Genomic DNA, 21,691 nt, shown 5'->3' on the forward strand with positions numbered 1-21,691 from the left:
TTGCCTAATATTTACAACTTACACGGTCCTTAATCTACAATTGAGTCTTACAGCTAGGTGGAATTGTTGACTATGATGTGACTTTTGTAGTTTCATTCAAACCATAGAAAAACTTGCTCGGAATTAAAAAAAAATACTCGACTGTTTCCAGTTTCTTTCGTTAATAATATACAAATATATTATAGTATATTTTTAATTCAAATTCGCATTTGCAGTTCAAATTTTCTACCAATCTAAAAAAATAACATTAAAATAAAATGAAAATTTCATCCCTTCATAGAGACTTTCGCATATAATCCAATTTTTACCCATAATCGCATATGTTTAAACCATAAAAAATATAATTAAAAAAACTTTACTGCTATAGTGCTGTTAGAGAAGAAAAGTAGCTTCAATTTTTAAATAGAATTAAGGAGAATTTACGATGGTACGGTTCTATATTATAAATTAAACATGTTTTGTCAGAATAATAAATCTCCTGTAACCTTCGATCCTGTAACATTGTTTGGTGAGGTTTTCCTACAAAAGTCACCTCATTTTTGTACCAGCCAAAATGACTCGCTCAACATGAGTTAACCTGAAAATTATCAGATTCATTTAAAACATCCACTGATCTGTTCAAAGTTATTTTGCCTCAAATTTTAGCAGCAGCTTTTTCAGAATCTACATTAAGAAAGAATTTTATATTTTGTTAGCCTAGCTAAAACTTGTGAACGGTTGAACCGATTTGGCTAATTTTAACGTTGAAATATTTGTGGAAATCCGGGGAAGGTTTATATTAGGATACGAAGATCACACATCTTTGAGTAAGCTATTTTCTATAACTACTTTTGCTCTCGCATGACATAAAAAAAATTACTCAAATAACAAGACAAAAATTTTTTTTTTTAATCAGTACAGGGAAAAACAAGTATGTTTTAAACGTGTACCAGTTTCGACGAAAGAATCGTCTTTTACTCAAAATATACCAAAATTCTGACATTGCTGTGTCAAGAGGCAAAACAACAACGAACGGGGCTATAATCATTGCGAGATACTCAGTATCGAAGTCACATTAAATGCAAAACCAAAAAGTACTACACACTACTCTGTTTAAATCCAATTTAATCTAAATGTAAACAAAGAAGTAGGTCCAACAAAATATAACACACTTGACACTAGGGCCCATATTAATATACCACTATCATTTTCAACGCCAATTTTGGGGATACACCATAAAGTTAATATACCTAGCGGAATAGAGCAACAATCTCGAGCTGTCAAACGAAACCGAAATTGATTTTCATCTGTGTGAAAAATATGTGTACGTATACACTCACACAAGCATGATTGAACATGATTTGTACGAGATTAAATTGTCAACGTGCGGCACGTGCCGACTGGACGTCAAAAAAAGAGTGCTGCTGTCATGTATCACATGTCTCTTTTTACCACACAGAGTTACTGATAGTGACATATCTCTTGCTCAGGTCTTTGTTTCTCTATTCTGCTAGGTATATTAACTTTATGGGATACACTCTCAGCGTATTAAGATGGTCGTTATTGTAAGTTTCATACTAATAGCATTTTTTTTAGTTAGTTTGACAGAGGAGTTGAGTGCAGAGTTTGGGTTATTCGCAATAAGTTGATACACAAGTCAAAACAGTGCGTATACTTGAGTATGTTCTAGCGCAGTGGTCACCAATTAGTTTCGCTCGGGGTCCATTTTAAGATAAAATTAAACAAATGTAATTGCAGAAATTAAAAAGATTTTTGTATCAATGACAACAATGTGATACTTTTTTGTTGCTACATGTTCATCAGTAAGTCGAGACCGAAATTAATTTTTAACGAAGTTCCATCTTCGAACATGCTTGGTCCGCACACAATGGGTCCGCATCCGGACCGCGGTCCGCCATTTGGTGACCCCTGTTCTAGCAATTCAAGAATGATCTTGATCATGATTTTAGTAGTAAGAGCTTTATTAATAAGTAATAACCTAAAGCTACATTGCTTAGGCCTTAAACCTTAGCTGCGCTGTGGTGTAACTCATTAATAATAATAATAATATCCATGGACGCTTCACACCACGTCATTCTGGCCCCGTGCTAAGTACCTGAAGGACTTGTGTTACGGGTACCAAACAACGGAAATATATTTAATACTTTTATACTATACATATATTTAAGATTTTTATTATATCATACACATATTTAATACGCATCCAGACCGCCGACCGCCGACGGAACAAAAAGTTTTAAATGTTTCCGAACATTGAAAACTTTTTGTTCCGTCGGCGGGATTCGAACCCGCGACCCCCGGTTTGAGCTACCAACGCGCTCACCACTGAGCCACAGAGGTCGTCAAAAAAATCATTGTATGACAAATCTGTGTTGCGACTTCTGGCGATGCGCTAACACAACGGAAGATGGTCACATCGCATCATTTACCCTCTCAGAGCTCAACGCATTAAAGTGGCATATCGTTAGTATAACGCTGCGGTACCGCTGTGGCAATGCAAGTCCAAAATTTTACGACCTCTGTGGCTCAGTGGTGAGTCCTGAGCTACCAACTAGCTCAAGCCGGGGGTCGCGGGTTCGAATCCCGCCGACGAAACAAAAAGTTTTCAATGTTCCCGGGTCTGCTTGTGTATTAAATATATGTATCATATTATAATAAAAATCTTAAATATATATGGTACCTGTAACACAAGTCCTTTAGGTACTTAGCACGGGGCCAGACTGACGTGGTGTGAAGCATCCATAGATATTATTATTATTAAGTCACATGCATCGCAACAAAGCAATAAAAATTTATTGTAATTCGGTCAAATCTCTTTGTTTACATTTATATTGAATTAGACTTTTATGTTGAAAACAAACTTTGGTCACAACTCATTATGAACATGACTACAATTTGTATGGATGTCATTATAATATTGAGTGTAAGTTTTTGCCATTTTTCACCGTGACGTTAACAAGAATTTGTAGAATTTACGTGGCGTGGCATCAAAAACAAAGCGGCTAGTGGCAAAAATTGGTCAAAACTAATTTCATGCCATATAAATTCTCACCTCTCGGTGAAAAGTGCCATAAGCTTGCACTCATCTCTAAAGCCATGTAGTTGACTTCTTTACAATAAGTAATGACAAAAACTCGCTCTCAACTCTATACAATGCGGTCATACGACAAAGATCTGTGAATTAAAACATATAGTTCATATCTTCTGTCAGCCGCACTGCATTATAAAAACTGTTAAGAAATAAAACTTTAATTTGTTGTAACTGCTACATAAATGAATCAAATGGTTACCTTCCGTCGAAATCGATCAACAGGTGCCTACAACAAAAAACCAGAGACAATATACAGATTGTTAAAAAAAATATTGCTACTAACAGTAGAACAAAATTCCATAGTCTGGACGTCAATTTTTTTTTTGCATTTTCGCTATTTACCATTTTGTTCTATAATAAAAATGTATCTAAACCTATGATCCATGCGACGATCAAACATATGAGGTGTATAGTCCGATTAGATCTAAGCTTGTAATGTCAGCCGTTAAAATGACAGTCAATATGTAATAGGTATAGGGAGATGGTGACACAAAATTCTTGGTCATTTGTACCAGGCTGGCGGTTCTACAGGGGTATAATTACGTAAAGGCAAAAAGGAAAATGATGGTCATAGCGCTCGCACTGGCAGCCCAAACGCGTTGGCGTTAATAGAACGCGTCGGATAAATAACAGGGTGTCGAACGATTTGTTCCACAGAAATGCTTGTATTTTCAGATAGCCGAAAAAACATAAGTAGGCGGTAGTGTAATGCCATACTTCTCGGGTGTGGCTTACAGCCCACCATACCGACACGAATACATTAATTTAAATAAAAAAAATTCTCACCGAATCCGCTGGCTCGGTCACGTAGAAAGAATGAATGATGACCAAGCGGCAAAAAAAGCGTATGTGGGGCAAATGACTGGCAAACGACCGGCAAACGACCGGTAGGCCGACCCAGATACCGCTGGAGGGATGAGGTAGAAAAGGACCTGAAGGCGTTACGAGCCGAATCATGGCAAGATGTCACCCAGGATCGAAAGAAATGGCGTGTGCTTGTGTCAGAGGCCAAGACTCAATTTGGGTCACTGCGCCGCAGTAAGTAAGTAAGTAAATAAAAAAATTTAACCATTTGTACCAGGCTAATTTTTGCATAGCTAATCATCATTGTGTCAAATAAATAAGTATTTCAAGTATGCCAGCACTTCTCCCCCTACTAGAAGTATGGGAAAAATAATAACTCAAAATTTCAATTTTCCAAAAATTCAAATGCAATGCTGGTACAAGTCGTTTGGCGGAAGAAAAAAATCACACCTTTGCAGTGGTATGGCGGCCTTTGGGACCTGTCGGAAAAGTATGGCAAGGTGATTTTCGTGAATGGCTACTCGACGATGATTAGCTATGCAAAAATTAGCCTTGTACAAATGGTTCAATTTTTTTATTAAAATTAATGTATTCGCGTCGGTATGGCGGGCTGTAAGCCACACCCGAGAAGTTTACGCTACCGCCTACCTACCTTTTTTTTTCGACTATCTGAAAATACATGCATTTTTGTGGAACAAATTGTTCGACACTCGTTATTTATCTGACGCGTTCTATTAACGCCCACGCGTTTGGTCCGCCAGTGCGAGCGCTATGACCATCATCTTCCTCAATAGCCACTAGGACCACTTATCGTTAGGAGGCGGTTGGTGAAAACAGGCATTATTCTAGTAGTAATACTACAGTCAGTCCCCTCGTGACCACCTCCAAACGTCGAGAAAAAAGTGTTTAGTAACATTGCTACTAGAATAAGTAGCGTTAAGTCCCAATAAATAAGCTATAATTATAATGCAACGCGAAAGTTTAAAAATTTCAATTGTTTGTGATATCGCGGCGTAACCGCCAGGCGCTAAGCCACGCGTTCAGGTGGACGCATATAAATCGAGCTACATCCACTAAGACCTGTTGTAAATGTGTAAATATAACTCCAATGAGGGTTGTCGATATATCATTTGCCACCAGAGGGACGTATTTCGTGTCAAACAGACATATGACAGTTGTTTGACACGATGGACCCTACGAAGCTACTGCTACATTGACATGTCATTTCAACCACCGAGCGATACTCACCAAACAGTCCATCGCACTTGTCACTTACACAGTACACTACACTATCACTTTATCACATTGTCAGTGTCACACTCTCTTGGTTCCGTATATGAACCTCTGCCGCCACGCCTCGTACTGCTACGTGCAGGCTATGCTGGACGTCGACGCCGTGTGTTCGGGGTTCTTGTCCTTCTCCGGTGCACCGTTGTGCAGGTTGACCTCGCACACATTGGACGAGTTCGAGTCATCGTTGTACGATAGGATGCTGACCTCGTCCGTCTGGAAATTGTTAAATGAAGGTAGTATAAAAAAATATTTGAAACTCGGTCCCAATTTCACCAACGTCTGTTAGTGTTAACAATTACTTGTTAAAATCTATATGATAAACGAAAGAGATGACATGATACCAATTTGAGCATTAACATTTAACTTTAACAGTCATTGGTAAAATTGGGCCATAAGATACTATTAAAACACAAAGTACATAACTAACTAGTATTATTATTATTTGTTTGTCGAGGTTTCTCCAATCAACTCAACCACAATTTTTTTTTGCTGAACAAATAACATAATTTTGAAGTGGAGGAAATCTTAAGGAAACAACTAATGATAAGCATTACTCCCTTAATACGACTATCGAAAGTTCACTGGGTTTGTCATTTGACTTATTTAATGTGCCCAAGACAATCAGACCTTACTTTTCAATGTTACTTACTTTTAAATATTGTTAGTAGTGAGGGGGTAAAAAGATTCAACTAGCAAAATGAAATAAAAAGTTTTTTTAAATAAACAAAATACAGAATTCTAAATACTGGAAAATGACAGTAAAGATCCACTTGCGCCAGTCTAATGTCCATGTTGGCCAATAATGTACCAATAAAGACAATTATTAACGTGTACAGGAAATATTGGTCTATGATCGCTCATCATTGTTTGTGAATCATGCATGCCATAGCTTCGCAATTGTGAATCACAAAATGAAAATATTGAGTATCCAATATCCATCATGAAAAGGGGAATTACGATATAAGGGCCTTGTATACAAGGTGTAACAAAACTAAGTGATAATACTTTAGGGTGTGTATGTGTCCCCTGTACAGACTTCACTGTGAAAGCAGCAGCGCCGAAAGAGCAAAATTGTCTTTGTGATTTGTATGGGCAAGAGCCGGCGCGTCATGAATTTTTCCACACAAAGATGAAAAAAAGTTACTCTTTCAGCACTGCTGTTTTTACAGCGAACTCTATATAGGTAGGGTTGCCATCCGTCCGGATTTCCCTGGATTTGTCCTAGTTTGAAGGGCGTCCGGGGACCGTCTGGCTGGGTTTTTGAAAAGTCTCCGGGTGAAATCGGGAGGCTTTTGTTGAGAGAAATCCAATTTTTTTGCCAGGCAAAACTCGCTAAGCAAATACACTTTCTTTCTTCTTTAATGAAAATCAAGTATGATTTCAAAGAATTAAGTTAATCAAATTTTTACAAATTTTTGTTGAAAAAATTGGGACGTAATTGTAAATAGTTTTTAATGGGTGTCCGCGAAAATAGCCATATTTCGGCCAAATGTCCGGGATTTTTGTCGTGCTAGACCGGCGACGGCAATAAAGGTGATGGCAACCCTATATACAGGACACCCATACACAACTTTAAGTATTATCACTTAGTTTTGTTACACCATGTATTATTAAAACATCAGGCCTTCTTAACACGAAGAACGATATAGACGACATATTTAATCCACAATTTTAAGGCAGACTGGCGCAAATGGGCCTTAGTAGAGTTTAAAAACTTACTCTAGTCAATCCATTTTTAGTAATCTGTACGGAATACATACTAATTAGTGTTTACTTTAGTAATCGTATTAGTACTAATAAAACTTAAATTAAATGAATTAGACATTGAACACACTTCGAACTAACTATAAGTCTACCAGAATCTGATGGCAAATTTTGACAGCAGATTTTCAAAAAATATCCTTGATCATTGGATAAATTTTTATATTTGCATGTTTCACACACAGAATCAGCCGCTATTAGGAAAAAAGGTATCAAACTGTTTTATTCCAATTACCCCGGTATTGCTAGAGTCAATTTAATTTCTCACTTTTTGCCATCGGATTCTGGTAGACCTATAATATCAAAACTTTAAAATATATAAAAGTAGTATTAAATCAGTATTCAATTCAGAATCAATAGAGAGAATAAGTGAACTCACTTATTACTGACTTAACTCATGGGCATGTTCAAGACATTCACTTCTTACTTTCAGGCGAATACAAATTTTGATAAGCTTTATTTGTTATAATAATCCTTACTAATATTATAAATCGTAAGTGTGTCTGTATGTCTGTTACCTCTTTATGCCCAACCTCTGAACCGAGTTAGCTTTATTTGTTTCAAAATAAATAATAATCCTTATTAATAATATTATAAATCGCAAGTCTGTCTGTCTGTTACCTCTTCACGCCCAAACCGCTGAATGGATTTCACTTGCAGATACTTTGAGACCCGGTAAAGGACATAAGATATTCTTTATACCGGAAAATGTACGGCTTCCTCGCAATAAACGAAGCGTTATCAAGTCTATCCATACTAATTTAATACTGTGTGTCTGTTCGTCTGTCTGTCTGTCTGTCTATCTGTTACCTCTTCACGCCCAAACCGCTGAACCGACTTTGCTGAAATTTGGCATATTATCACAGAAATAAATTAAGATAGAACGGCTAAGCAGGTGGAGTACGCGTGTTTCAATCTTGCACAAGTGTGCAAGATTCGTTGAACGTTCATTTAGTCAGCGCGCACGTCTCGACTTGATTACACAGGAGCGGTTGTGCAAAAATGCCTCATTGTGCAGTGTCTAATTGTAAAAACAGAAGTACGAAAGTGAATCGGTCAAAAGGAAGTATTTCTTGCCGCGGGTAAGTTATTTGCTCTAACTAAAAGCAAAGCAAAAATTGACACGATCGATTTTTTAGCAACGCACGCGCGTCGCCGTTCTATCTTGATTTATTTCTGTGCATATTATAGTATATAGACATAGGATACTTTTAATCCCGGAAAAATGTACGGTTCCCTCTCGACGAACGAAGCGTCATTCAGTCTATGTACTCACGCTGCTCTCACTCAGCCTCTTCGTCTTCTTGGTGGCGGGCGGCGGCGGGTCGTGCTTGCGTTTCGCGCCGCTGACCGTCCGCTCGCGTTTGAGCAGCGACGGCGACAGGTATTGATGGAGTTGCTTGCGGCGGACGTGACGGGCCTGGAATACAGTTAAAACTCGATTATCCTCAGCTATAACGAATTGTTGTCGTTATAGCTGAGGATTTGGTTCCATTCGAATGAAGTCAGGATAATTAATTCATTCGCAGCTACAATGACAGCTGGATCCCTGCTCGCGATTGGCTCAATCAGCTCGACCCATAAGCGTGATTGGCGCAGTCGTCTGTATCTCTAAGCTAGATTGGCGCAATCCATAAGCGTGGTTGGCGCAGTCGATGTAACTCACCTCAATCGTCATGCCCTCCCGCAGCTCGCTGCTGCTCTCGGCCTGGTAGTGGACCGCCTTGGTGAAGGAGCAGATGTCGTATGTGAGGTCCACGTTGACGTTCGATATAATTATTACACAGCTGGATATCTACACACTTGATTGGCTCAATAAGCTCGATCTATAAGCAAGATTGGCGCAGTCGTCTGTATCTCTAAGCTAGATTGGCGCAATCCATAAGCGTGGTTGGCGCAGTCGATGTAACTCACCTCAATCGTCATGCCCTCCCGCAGCTCGCTGCTGCTCTCGGCCTGGTAGTGGACCGCCTTGGTGAAGGAGCAGATGTCGTATGTGAGGTCCACGTTGACGTTCGATATAATTATTACACAGCTGGATATCTACACACTTGATTGGCTCAATAAGCTCGATCTATAAGCAAGATTGGCGCAGTCGTCTGTATCTCTAAGCTAGATAGGCGCAATCCATAAGCGTAGTTGGCGCAGTCGGTGTAACTCACCTCAATCGTCATGCCCTCCCGCAGCACGCTGCTGCTCTCGGCCTGGTAGTGGACCGCCTTGGTGAAGGAGCAGATGTCGTACGTGAGGTCCACGTTGACGTTGGTCTTGTCGAAGACGAGACCGATGAACCACATGGAGCACACGTTGGGTATCACCTCGCCCTGGAAACGTAGATGCTTAGTATATACAGGATGTAGCAAAACGAAGTGATAATAAGGGCAATATTGACCTTATACATTTGTGATCACTTGTATTTGTCCATCATGGACCAAACTGAAAAGACAGCATTAAATTGCAATTTTATAACTCTTACCTCTTCATTCTTTTTGAGTTCAGTCGGTTGTTCCTCTGAGACAGGCGTGCCTGTAAACGAAATTAAATATAAGTACGAGCCTTTTTTGGTGAAAAGATATCTCAAAATATTACGCACTAGATAACGCCCGTAACTCCGTTGCGCCAAAATCAGTTTATCGCGCGGGAACCGTACATTTTTTCAATTATTTATTTCCATCTTGGCATTGTAGTCCATATTGGCATGAGAAGATGTTTCCATCACTGCTATTATGAGTTTGCCCCGCGCGTCATCCGAGTCGTCTGTGAAGTAGATTTTAACGATATGCGTAGCGGCCGAAAAGGATCTTCCGACCGAGCGAGATAGCATGCTCGGTCATGCCGAAGCCCTGACGTCAGACGTATATATCTTGCCATTCTCCGAAACTTCGGTAGCGCGATTTTTTTTTATGAAATAAGGGGGCAAACGAGCAAACGGTTCACCTGATGGAAAGCAACTTCCGTCGCCCATGGACACTCGCAGCATCAGGAGAGCTGCAGGTGCGTTGCCGGCCTTTTAAGAGGGAATAGGGTAATAGGGGAGAGTAGGGAAGAGAATAGGGTAGGGGATTGGGCCTCCAGTAAACTCACTCCCCCGGCGAAACGTAACGCAAGCGCTGTTTCACGCCGGTTTTCTGTGAGAACGTGGTATTTCTCCGGTCGAGCCTGCCCATTCGTGCCGAAGCATGGCTCTCCCGCGTAAACGCATGCAGGATTGTCAGGCGAATTGTGGGTACCGCCACAAGATCATTTAGTGTCGAACACTCTCGTAGCACAATCCCTGGGCCTCGTGAGGATCGTTATATATAATAATATATATATATATATATATATATATATATATATATATATATATATATATATATATATATATATATATATATATATATATATATATATATATATATATATATATATATATATATATATATATATATATATACATATATATATATATATATATATATATTCAAAAAAATCGACTATTTTTTTTTTCAAAACCCGCAGTGAAATATCGTATACGTTTAAATAACATGGGATTTTTTTTTTTTTATTTGGAATTTTACAACTCATTTTTGAATTAACATGTCGGGATGAGCGATACATATTTTTGAAGGAAATTGAACGCTCTAAATAAATTGTCTCTTATGTTTTTTCTGTAAGTTCACTCCTTCAAAAGTTATTCGAGTTTAAAATCCAACATGTAATCAATTCAGCGCGACTAACACATTTGAATATCTGAAATATTGAAATATATATATATATATATATATATATATATATATATATATATATATATATATATATATATATATATATATATATATATATATATATATATATATATATATATTCAAATGTATTAGTCGCGCTGAAACTCGAAAACGGCTGGACGGATTGGGCTGATTTTAGTCTTAAAATATTCGTAGAAGTCCAGGGAAGGTTTTAAAGTGACACGAAGTTCACCGGGACAGCTACTAATATTATAAATATGACGACCGTCGAAATATTGACGACCTCTGTGGCTCAGTTGGTGGGCTGTTGGTAGCTCAAGCCGGGGAGTTCGGGCTTCGAATCCCGCCGACGGAACAAAAAGTTTTCAAAGTTCCTGGGTCATGGATGTGTATTAAATACAGGCTGCAATTAAACCTTTCTGCCAATTTTTTTACAGGGCTGTATCTCTAAGCTAGATTGGCGCAATCCATAAGCGTCTTCAAATAATGAAGACTGTAGTATGTACAGAAATAGTTGAGATTTAGACGAATTCTGAAAAAGGCACTATTATAGAGTAAGAGTTTTTTAATACTTTTTAGTTCATGTTATTATTGTTTTTACCTTGGAAGTCGGTTTAAATTTTTTGTTAAAAATAATTTAGGATAACTTTCGAGAGCTATTTCTCAACATTTTAGTACTGAGTGATTATGAAAGAAATAATACGTGTATTTTTATTTTCAACAAGGATCAATATATCAAAATTTGGCAGGAAGGTTTAATTACACCCTGTATGTGTATCATATAATAAAAATCTTAAATATATGTATAGTATAAAAGTCCTTACACAAGTCCTTCAGGTACTTAGCACGGGGCCAGACTGACGTGATGTGAAGCGTCATAACGCCTCCGTTATGAAGTTGTATAGAGCGCGGCTCTTGACTCGGAGGTCGTGGGTTCGATTCCCGCGTTGGAAACATGTTATTCCCAAGTTTGGTTAGGACAATGCAGGTTGATCACCTGATTGTCTGACAAGTAAGATGATCCATGCGTTGGATGGGCATGTAAAAAGTCGGTCCTGCGCCTGATCTCTCGCCGGTCGTGTCGGTCGTCCGTCCCACTGGGTTATGAGGTAAAGGAATAGAGAGTGCTCTTGTGTACTGCGCACACACTTAGGCACTATAAAATTACTCCTGCGTAGCTGGCCTGGTTTCAATGAAACCGGCCACCGTTACCGAAACCGGTGTGGGAGCTATTATTTATTATAAATATATAGTATGGCACTTACCTGGTGGCAGCGCCAACGGATGTCCGTCGTTAGTATGCAGCGGCACGGAGTTGTAACACTCGGGGTTCACGTGGGCTATCGTTATGTGCTGGTTCCGCTCGAGGGTAGCTGGAAAGAGATAGCATGAGTTAGAGCGGTGAAGAAAGAGCAGGATGGAGGATAAATTGTATTCTTTGAATATTAATTACAGTGCGCGGCAAAAAGTTACACGAAAAACGCACGGTGGAAGACTGCCACTTATCAAGGTGATGAGGATGGTATATTTATACATAAACAAATTCATTATTGAGAGCTACTAAGGCCCAAATTGTTAGTAACAAATATCTTAAAAACTAGGTTAGTGGGTAGTATTTTATTAGTTTTGAGTAACCTTTATTTTCTAACTAGAACTCTTTAGGTGTTCTAGTTTCTCTATTTTTCGCGTGGGGCGATGGCGAAAAGTTGCAGGAGGTATTATTTCGAACAATTCCTCAGAATACTCCCCGTGATACAACCGATAGAGGATGCAGAGTGAAGCTACATCTCGGCGTAATTCCATTCCGTATAGACTCCCAATGACATTTAGCCGAGAAATATTGGGAGAGCCGGTATATACATTATACAGCATCACCTGTACTATCATATCATCAGCATAGCAATGAATGCCGTTGGTCTGTAACATGTCATTGATATGCAGTATGAATAAGGTAGACGATAGCACACAACCCTGAGGGACACCAGCATCAACAGACAGAGTTTCCGAGCATTCGCCGCCTTTATGCTTCTATCTGCTAAGAAACTTGTGACCCAATTGCATAATTTCTTGGGCAGCCCGTATGATGGAAGCTTTGATAGCACCGCTTAATGCCAAACCCAATCAAAGGCCTTCGCAATGTCCAAACAGCCAATACCTCTCCATTCGACTCAATTGCCTGAGCCCAACGATGAGTTACGTACGCCAAGAGATCACCAGCCGAGCGACCCTTACGGAACCCATACTGTTTGTCGCGTGTCTAGACAGCGCGGTCATTGACCTCGCTCCCGTCCAGCATAGACACTAGACAGAGGTGTATACTCACTGATGAGATGTCTGATCTTGCTCTCGATGAGTCCACACCACGTCAGCTGGTCGTGCGGTTTGGCGCTCGACGCCAGCAGCACGATGAAATGTCGGTACCGGGCGAAGAAGTTCGGCGCCTCGAACAGACGCTCCCAGCCACACTTGCCCAGCATTATCTCGTCCGTTATCGCGAGACCTGGATATAAGATGACGAGTTAAACATGATCAAAAATATATAATGAAGACGTTATTCTATAGTCAAAGGGAGAAACGAAGCACCAGCGGTCACTGACCATACAAGTCTAGAAGCGACGTGAATACCGCTCGCACCGTATTCTCTTAATTAAATAAGAAACGCATAGCGTTTTTATCAACTTATGCAATTGCATATTAATTAATATAATTCACATAAGTCTAGCTGCACGCACACAAACGAAGTCTGGCAACGTCGCACCGCTGTGGCGGAATTTATTGATTCGGTCGCCGCGCGTTGAGGATTCTACAATCATCAACATCATCACGCAACCGGCGCTAATTCTACAATCACCATCATCACTCACCCAGGCGGAACTCCTCGACGATGACGGTGCGCGTGCTGGCGGACACGTTGAAGGTGGAGTTCTGCTGCGGGTAGGCGGGCGTGATGATCGGCATCAGGTGGAACCGGTCTGACATGTTCACCTGGGGAAGACAGGGAAAGATATCAGGATGAGATATACGGAGATACCATATACGGAGCAAATCTTGCAGTCGAATGCACGAACTGCGGGGCTAAAATGGTCACATTTAGCAATTCCTCTCAGTCAATTCAGCAAATGAATTGTCAAAACTGTCAAACTGACAAATGTCAAATTAGTACAAATTAATGGCAGTGTTAGTTCCTTTTTTCGCCACGTTCATATAAAGCCTTGTCGATCTGTAGACATGAATTGCAAGCAGAGTGACCATTTTGCAATTTTAAGAAAATGAATCATATTATGATTCATATTATGAATCTACAATCCTCCAAAATCTGTAGACATGGCAGTCCAGTTAACTCAATCAGAACCAGACCTGCAGAGAGTATTATTGGGTACGCCAGACAATACAAATATTTCACTTCGCCAGAAGCGCCCTCGAATGGACCTGTCACCTGTCAACACTAGCACCGCATGTCTGCAAGAGTCAGAGACCCCAAACTCGCCAACGCCTCCGATAGACAATGCTTTGGTTCTGGCTGAGTTGCGTTTACTGAGGCAACAGATGTGTGAATTACAATTACAGAACGAAGACATCAGGCTCAAACTTTCTAAAGTTCCTGAGGCTCTTAATCAAAACCTAGAACAACTTAATAAAAAAATTGAAGAACAGGATAAGGAAATAATTTTACTAAAAAACACAGTTAAAGATCTACATCACAAATTACACACTTACGATCAGGGAAATATGAGAAACGAAATCGAAATTATTGGAATCAACGAAGAAAACAACGAAAATTTAGCCCATGTCTCTATGTTAGTGGCGAAAAAAATTGGTATAGACATGTCAGAAGCGGATATCGACGAGGTTTACCGCGCGGGATCTCGCAACACCAACCCAGGTAAACCTAGGTCTATTGTTCTGAGGCTCGCCCGACGTATGACGCGGAACAACATTCTTAAAGCCGCAAAATCAAGACGACCGCTTTCTTCTGAAGGCGGCACCTTAAACAAAATCTACTTAAACGAGCGCCTGACTTCCGCCAACAGATTATTATTTCGTGAAGCTCGGACACGTGCTCGAATATACGGATTTCAATACTGCTGGACACGAAATGGCATTATTTACGTTCGAAAAGCAGAACACCATCCAGCAATCCCTATTCGTACCCAAACAGATCTGGACGAGAAGCTCGGATGCCAACAGCAGGAAGATACTAGCTCAACTTGCCAAAATTCCCAAAAATCAACTCATACAGTTAATAAATAAAAATAGTAACAGTAAGATTCTTCTCAGGTTAATCTTAAACTTGCCCAGAATAAGAAAACTTTTATATCACTTTAAAATATTCAGAAATAATAGTATTATTATATTGCAAAATTGTTACACATTCTTTAGACTTATTAAACTCAAATTTCACTCATATTTCACGCACATTATTACACTGCAAAGTCCCAAAAAACACAGTCCTAAAAAATTATTGTTATCAAAAAATTTTTATTCTTATTCAAAATTAACTCATTTTTTGGACAAGAAATTTCGTGGTCCCTATATAATTTTCATTTTCATACTTTCTTCTGGCAGACAAGAGCTTAATGTCTACAGAGCGACCTTTCAGTATTGTTTAAATAATTTCAATTCCCATAACAATTCAAATTATAGATAATTTAGATTTATACAATGAAATTGATGGTACTATCTCTATCGAATGTCGCTATGTAGACCAGCTCGAAGACTGTTACGGTGAATTGGTGAACCTGAATTTTAAAATCCTCTCCTGCAATATAAGAAGCCTGGGACACAAAGCAGCCACAGGTGAGCTGTTCGTTGCCTTAGAACGCCTAGACATCCCCTTCGATGCTATTATTTTTTCGGAATGCTGGTTTCACTCCTCAGAACCGCATATCCCAGCTATACCAGGCTACAACGCATTCCATACTAGAAAAGTCATAAATAAATGTGGTGGAGTTGCTGTCTACATCAGAGACTGCTGGAGGGCAAATGTGCAAGAACCGACAATTGATGACGCGAATTGCCTTATGGTTAATGTTGAGGACCAATTCAATATGATTGGTATTTACCGATCACCATCTGCCGCTAGCACACAACCGTTCCTTACATCCCTGGAAACACTTCTTGATAGTAGAAAAAATGACAAAAATATAATATTAGCAGGAGATATAAACATAAACCTATTAGACGATTCTTCTGATGGCATTTCTATTGCGTATCAATCCGTGATGACTGAAAATGGCTTTCTCCCAGCTATCACTCTACCAACTCGGTTCTATTCATGTCTCGATCACATATTTATCAAATCGCCTAACACAGCCCTGGGTGTTGTATGTAATTGCACAGTCACCGACCATAACCTCACGTTAGCCGGTATCTGTCTTAACAGTGTTAAAATACCTAGAATAGATAATAAGGGAAGAACAAGGCTCAAGACAGACTACAGAGCTATACAGGAAGAACTAAGTACTAAAGACTGGAGTGAAGTTCTTAATGCAGAAACCGTTAACGCTGCCACCACGTCACTAAATAACACACTCTCCACCGTGATAAATAAGTTTACTACTGAATTAAAGCTAAGTAGAAATAAACACAATTTAAAACCCTGGATCACGCCGGGTATTATACGATGCATGCGTCATAGAGACCGCCTCCATCTAAAAGTAAAGCACGACCCCAATAACGTTACCCTAAAAGTCACTTATACGAGATACCGCAACTTCTGTAACAAATTATTTCGGAAACTCAAATCTGACTACGACAATAAAAAACTAACCCAAAATCATCACGATCCTAAAAAATTATGGAGAACCATAAAAGAAATATGTGATATACCCCAATCCAAATCGGATAATTCAGAACTTTTGGTAAATCAAACATCACCACATGAGGCCGTGGATTCCTTCAATAGGTATTTTGCAGAGGTAGCCCCTAAACTAGCCGCGAATATACAACAAAACACCCCAAAAACAATGGCGACCCTACACAATAAACTTCAACTAGACAAACATTACGAAGAATCTATTTTCTTATACCCAACCGACATGAACGAAATTGACAGTCTTATCTCAGACTTGAAACTTGACAGCGCTCCTGGCTTAGACTCCTTCTCACCTTCCCTCCTAAAACACATAAAAAGAGAGATAACTTTACCTTTAACGTACATCTGTAACTTGAGTATCGAAACGGGTGAATTTCCAGACTGCTGGAAAACCGCTATAGTGCGACCTATACACAAAACAGGTTCAAAAAAAGATATTGAAAACTACAGACCAATATCTCTGCTACCGGCCCTGTCGAAAATTCTAGAAAAGGTCGTAAACAAGCGTTTGGTCAACTTCTTAGAGAGCCATCGACTGATATCAGACCGTCAGTTTGGTTTTAGGAAGGGTCGCTCTACCGAAGACGCAGTTGAACTCCTAACATCTATTATCTCTAAAAATCTAGACGAAGGTAAACGGTCTATAGGAGTATTTTTAGACCTCGCTAAGGCCTTCGACACTGTGTCCATTCCACTCCTTTTGAATAAACTTGAAAGTGTTGGGATTCGAGGAAAAGCCCGCTCGTGGTTCAAGAGCTACTTAAGTAATAGACGGCAAAGGCTAAAAATCGGAAACCACTTGAGTAAGGAACAAAAAATCACAATGGGAGTTCCACAAGGTAGCATTATTTCTCCAACTTTATTTATAATTTACATGAACGACATTTTACTGCAAGAAATACCTAACACAGAAATTATATGCTACGCTGACGACACGGTCGCAATATTTCAAGGCAAATGCTGGCGAAGTGCTTCCCACGCTGCCGAAAGCGGCCTTTTCCGAATCAAGGAATGGCTAAATCGGAACCTTCTCACGCTTAACGTGTCAAAATCCAACTTTGTAGGTTTTCACAAAACCGGTGCCTTGGGCAGCTTTCCCGGAGTAGGCGGCAGCAGACTGCCGCGCGGAGTATCTGCGCGAAAGCAGACGCCGCTAACTGGGCCGCTGCAGTTTTCGCCTCAGGCGGGTCCAGCGGCTCAGCGCCAAGCGGAGGAGAAGGCACGGACGGGTTTTAGTGGGTAGAGCTGCGGTCAATTTACCACCTTGCCGACCGCAGAGAGCCCCACATATCCGCGGCAGGATTTCCCCGTCCCCCGCGGAATGCGTAGGAGCATTTCCCGTCCTTAAAAAAAAAAAAAAAGGTTTTCACAAAACCGCCGCCACCAAGCCAACAGTCCACAAAATAAAAATGCACCAAAAGAATTGCCCGGTTTTATCGTTTCCCCTCTTGCAGAGATGTCCTTGCGATAACATAAGCAGAGTTGCATCGGTAAAATACCTGGGCATCCAGATTGATCAAAATCTCTCATTCAGACTACATATCACCAATGTGGCTAAAAAAACACGAAAGCTTATATTCCTAATGAGATCCTTTAGACCAGCTTCAAGTCTTCATATAAAAAAACTTGTCTACAGTGCACTCTGTCAATCTCTGTTGCAGTACTGCATCGGAGCATGGGGTGGTGCGGCAAAGTCTTATATGATTGAGCTTGAACGGGCGCAGCGCGCTGTCATTAAAGTTGCTCTTGGTAAGCCACGTCGCTACCCGACTGCAGAACTGTTGCATGAATTTGACGTGCTCAGCGTGAGACAGTTGTTCGTTCTAAAAAGCGTAAAGAAATACTTGAGACGTTGTCATGAATTTCCATCCGAGGTGGTGCTACCAACTATAAGATCAGTATTCGCGTCGCGATTACCGCCGTATATCCATGCATTCGTCACCCGATCGGTAATGAAGAAAGTAAACACTAACGATAATACTCCGGGGTTGTCGATAACATCCAAAACAAAAACCTGGCTTTCATCACTATCTTATGCGGAAACAGAGCTACTAGTGGAAGTACGTTCAAAGGGCATAAATAATTGTAGCATCTCAAATACTAACAATGATTAATATAGCACACGATCTTAAATGGCGTATCACACTCACTCATTCACTCACTCTCTCTCTCTCGCTCACACACATACACACACACACACACACACACACACACACACACACACACACACACACACACACACACACACAAACACACACGCGCACGCAAGCACATCACATTAAATTAAATAATTTCAATTTGTATAATATGTTTCCATTCTTAGTGATTATCCTTGTATGCATCTAGTATTACTGAGTAGATTGTAGTTTTTTGTAAAAAAAAAAAAAAAACTTTTATTCTAGCTGTGGATAATAATTATGATCAAATCGTAAGCGCTGCATTAATCAGTAAATTATGTACTGGAAAGACTAAGGACCACCAAGATACAGGCTCTGCCTAGTTTGGGGTCCATTGTAATTTGTATGGCTTACTACATAACTAAAACAAAACTGTATAATAAAACAATTTACCTAGATACTTGTGTGTAAACAAAAGTTACTTTTGAAAAATATTGTAAAAATGTTATGTTATGTAATGGTTCAGAAATAAAAGAATATTTATTTATTTATTTACAAAGCGACCATTATAGCCCCGCTGATTGACAAGCAGATGGCGGACCTATGTAGTCTGGTCGCGTTATGTCAAACCCACCCGACAGATCACAATTAACATTGTATTGACATTATCCGATCAAATGATGTTGGTCTGTCAACTACCTAGAAATCTAGAAATTAATTTCCCGATGGTACAATGTTTGGGTAGAGCTGGCAGCTGGCAGCTGGCAGGTGTGAGCGACCAGTGTGTTGGAGATATGTACCATCGAGGAAATTTATTCCTAGGCAGTTGACAGACCAACGTCATTTGGTCGGATCACGTCAATTCAATGTTAATTGTGTTGACGTAACGCGACCAAACTACGTAGGTCCCCCATCTGCCTAGGAATCAACTTCTCTGACAGTACATGTATAGATAGACACTCACCCGCGGATCCCACACCGGGAACCCCAGGTTGACGCTGTCCGGCTGCTTGAGCAGCACCGGCTGCGGCCACTTCCACTGGCTGAACACCAGGAAGAACTTGTGCACGAGGGTCGCCGGCAGCGCGTTGGGGTACAGCTGGCAGGTGCGGGCGACCAGCATCGCCCACGACACGCCGCCGAGGTAGCCGAGAGTGTTGGAGTAGATGCCGTGACCTGGGGAGAAAGCATATTATTAGAGGATGTTACATTTGAACTGCGTTACAGGAGAAATACGAAGGAATAGAGCACTGATTTAAGGGCCTTACAGATATATTTGTCCTTCGTTGGTACTTTTTTTCGGATGCTACTAACCGAGTAAACAAGTAGCTTGGCTGCTTCGTAGTCACGACTGTTCTTGCAGCAGAGACCCTAGCCTGTATGGAATTAACATCAGTCGAATGTCGACTATATTTTATCGAACCTTCGATCTGAGTCTATAGCCAGCTACGCCTAATATCACCAGCTCTTCACAAGGGAGAGGATTCTCAAGCGTCGAATCTCGTTTCTATCGCAGATCTTCTCACTCGCGTGCGCACATGTTGTCTCAAACGCGAGATCATTAGCCTGCGATCGAAAAGATATTCAACGTTTGAAAATCACGCACCAGGAGTACTTACGCTTAGCACTTAGCCGTTGGCCGCCGCCGTGAGGGCGGGGGGACGTTCTCAGCGGTTCTGAGAAGGGGTGGGGGGGGGGCAGTATTTTGCCGGTTCTGAGGGGTGGGACGCAGTATTTCGATGGTTCTGAGGTAGGGGGTGGAAGTATATCACCAGTTCTCGGTTCTAGGAACTCACGCTTGGCCCACAGCTTGATAGCACGCAGCGTGAGGCGGAAGTTGTTGATGTCGGGCACCAGGCGCAGTATCTCGTCGGTGACGCGACACCCGTTCAGCGACCGGACGCACTTCTGATCGAGGTTCTTTAGCAGCATGTCGTCGCGGAGGTCGAACGAGTCTGGAAATAGATGCATGTTAATGGGAAAACTTTTAAATATATTTAATACCTCGATCGTGGAAAAACCAGACAATAGCTAATCTATTATGCGACCGGTTGGGAGTTGAAGCATATATGTGCACTTGATGACCTAGTGAACTTTGTATCACTCCTTTCCTAATATAAAGTACTAGCTGTTGCCCGCGACTTCGTCCGCGTGGACTTTAGTTTATAGTTGTTCCCGTACATCGATTGAGTCGTTTACGCGCAAGTCAGAAAAGTGTATTATGTGAGAACCACACATTTTTCAAATCGGCCCAGTAGTTCCTGAGATTAGCGCGTTCAAACAAACAAACAAACTCTTCCCAATTATAATATTAGTATAGATAAACTATAAACCTTCCCTGGACTTCCACAAATATTTCAAGATCAAAATAGCCAAATCGGTTCAGCCGTTCGCGAGTTTTAGCGACACTAACTAAAAAAATTCGATACTACGAAGACGTGGGCATCATAATAATTTAACTGCATTCATCGCATACTGTGGCGCCATCTATTTTGACGACCTCTGTGGCTACTGACTCAGTTGGTGGGCGTGTTCGTGTTGGTAGCTCTAGCTCAAGCTGGGGGTCGCGGGTTAGAATCCCGCCGACGGAACAAAAATCTTTCAAAAATATTAGTATGATATAATAAAAAATCCTAAATATATTACGTATATGTCGTGTAAAAGTATTAAATATATTTCCATTGACTGGTACCCGTAACACAAATCCTTCAGATACTTAGCAGGGGCTTGGCACTTCAGATTTTAAATAGTTAATGGAATCAGGCGTTACTTTGCGGAAATCCATAGTATAAATTTAGTTTGTTTTTATTTTTAGCAATATTCCGCGAAAACAACTTCCACCTTTAAGTAAATGAGTGAGTGTACGCATAGGCATGCGTACAGCACCTCCCTCCTCCCACACTGCCTATGCGTACACTCGCATGCAAGAACTTGCAAACACCACCACCACCACACAAGCAATAATGTTGGCAAATCCTATCAAGTCTTGACGGACGTTGTTCGTAGAGTCCACATCCTGAGGATGCTCCGGTGTTGGGGCGAAACGCGCGTCGAGGTTTTCAACCTGCATGGTGGTGAGGGG

The 21,691-nt window shown here is 40.6% G+C and overlaps 1 protein-coding gene across 5 annotated transcripts in view; it reads right to left on the minus strand.

The window, feature by feature from the left end:
- Nucleotides 1–2,716: 2,716 nt before the first annotated feature.
- LOC121738117 (poly(A) polymerase type 3) overlaps nt 2,717–21,691 on the minus strand; it is a 31,725-nt gene continuing 12,750 nt past the window's right edge. For 4 of the 5 annotated variants that reach the window (XM_042129971.1, XM_042129972.1, XM_042129974.1 and 1 more), the window contains 9 exons: nt 20,406–20,564; nt 19,574–19,785; nt 13,542–13,662; nt 13,001–13,177; nt 11,943–12,050; nt 9,426–9,475; nt 9,112–9,273; nt 8,226–8,369; nt 4,654–5,401 (listed from right to left, as the gene is read on the minus strand). In XM_042129971.1, coding sequence (XP_041985905.1) covers nt 5,261–5,401; nt 8,226–8,369; nt 9,112–9,273; nt 9,426–9,475; nt 11,943–12,050; nt 13,001–13,177; nt 13,542–13,662; nt 19,574–19,785; nt 20,406–20,564 — 1,274 coding nt within the window. In that variant the 3' untranslated portion in view covers nt 4,654–5,260. Of the gene's footprint in view, nt 3,318–4,653; nt 5,402–8,225; nt 8,370–9,111; nt 9,274–9,425; nt 9,476–11,942; nt 12,051–13,000; nt 13,178–13,541; nt 13,663–19,573; nt 19,786–20,405; nt 20,565–21,691 lie in introns of those variants that run through there. The other variant, XR_006037237.1, reaches the window with a different exon arrangement.

The sequence above is a fragment of the Aricia agestis genome, chromosome 22 (assembly GCF_905147365.1).
Source record: "Aricia agestis chromosome 22, ilAriAges1.1, whole genome shotgun sequence".
Classification (NCBI taxonomy): Eukaryota; Metazoa; Arthropoda; class Insecta; order Lepidoptera; family Lycaenidae; genus Aricia; species Aricia agestis.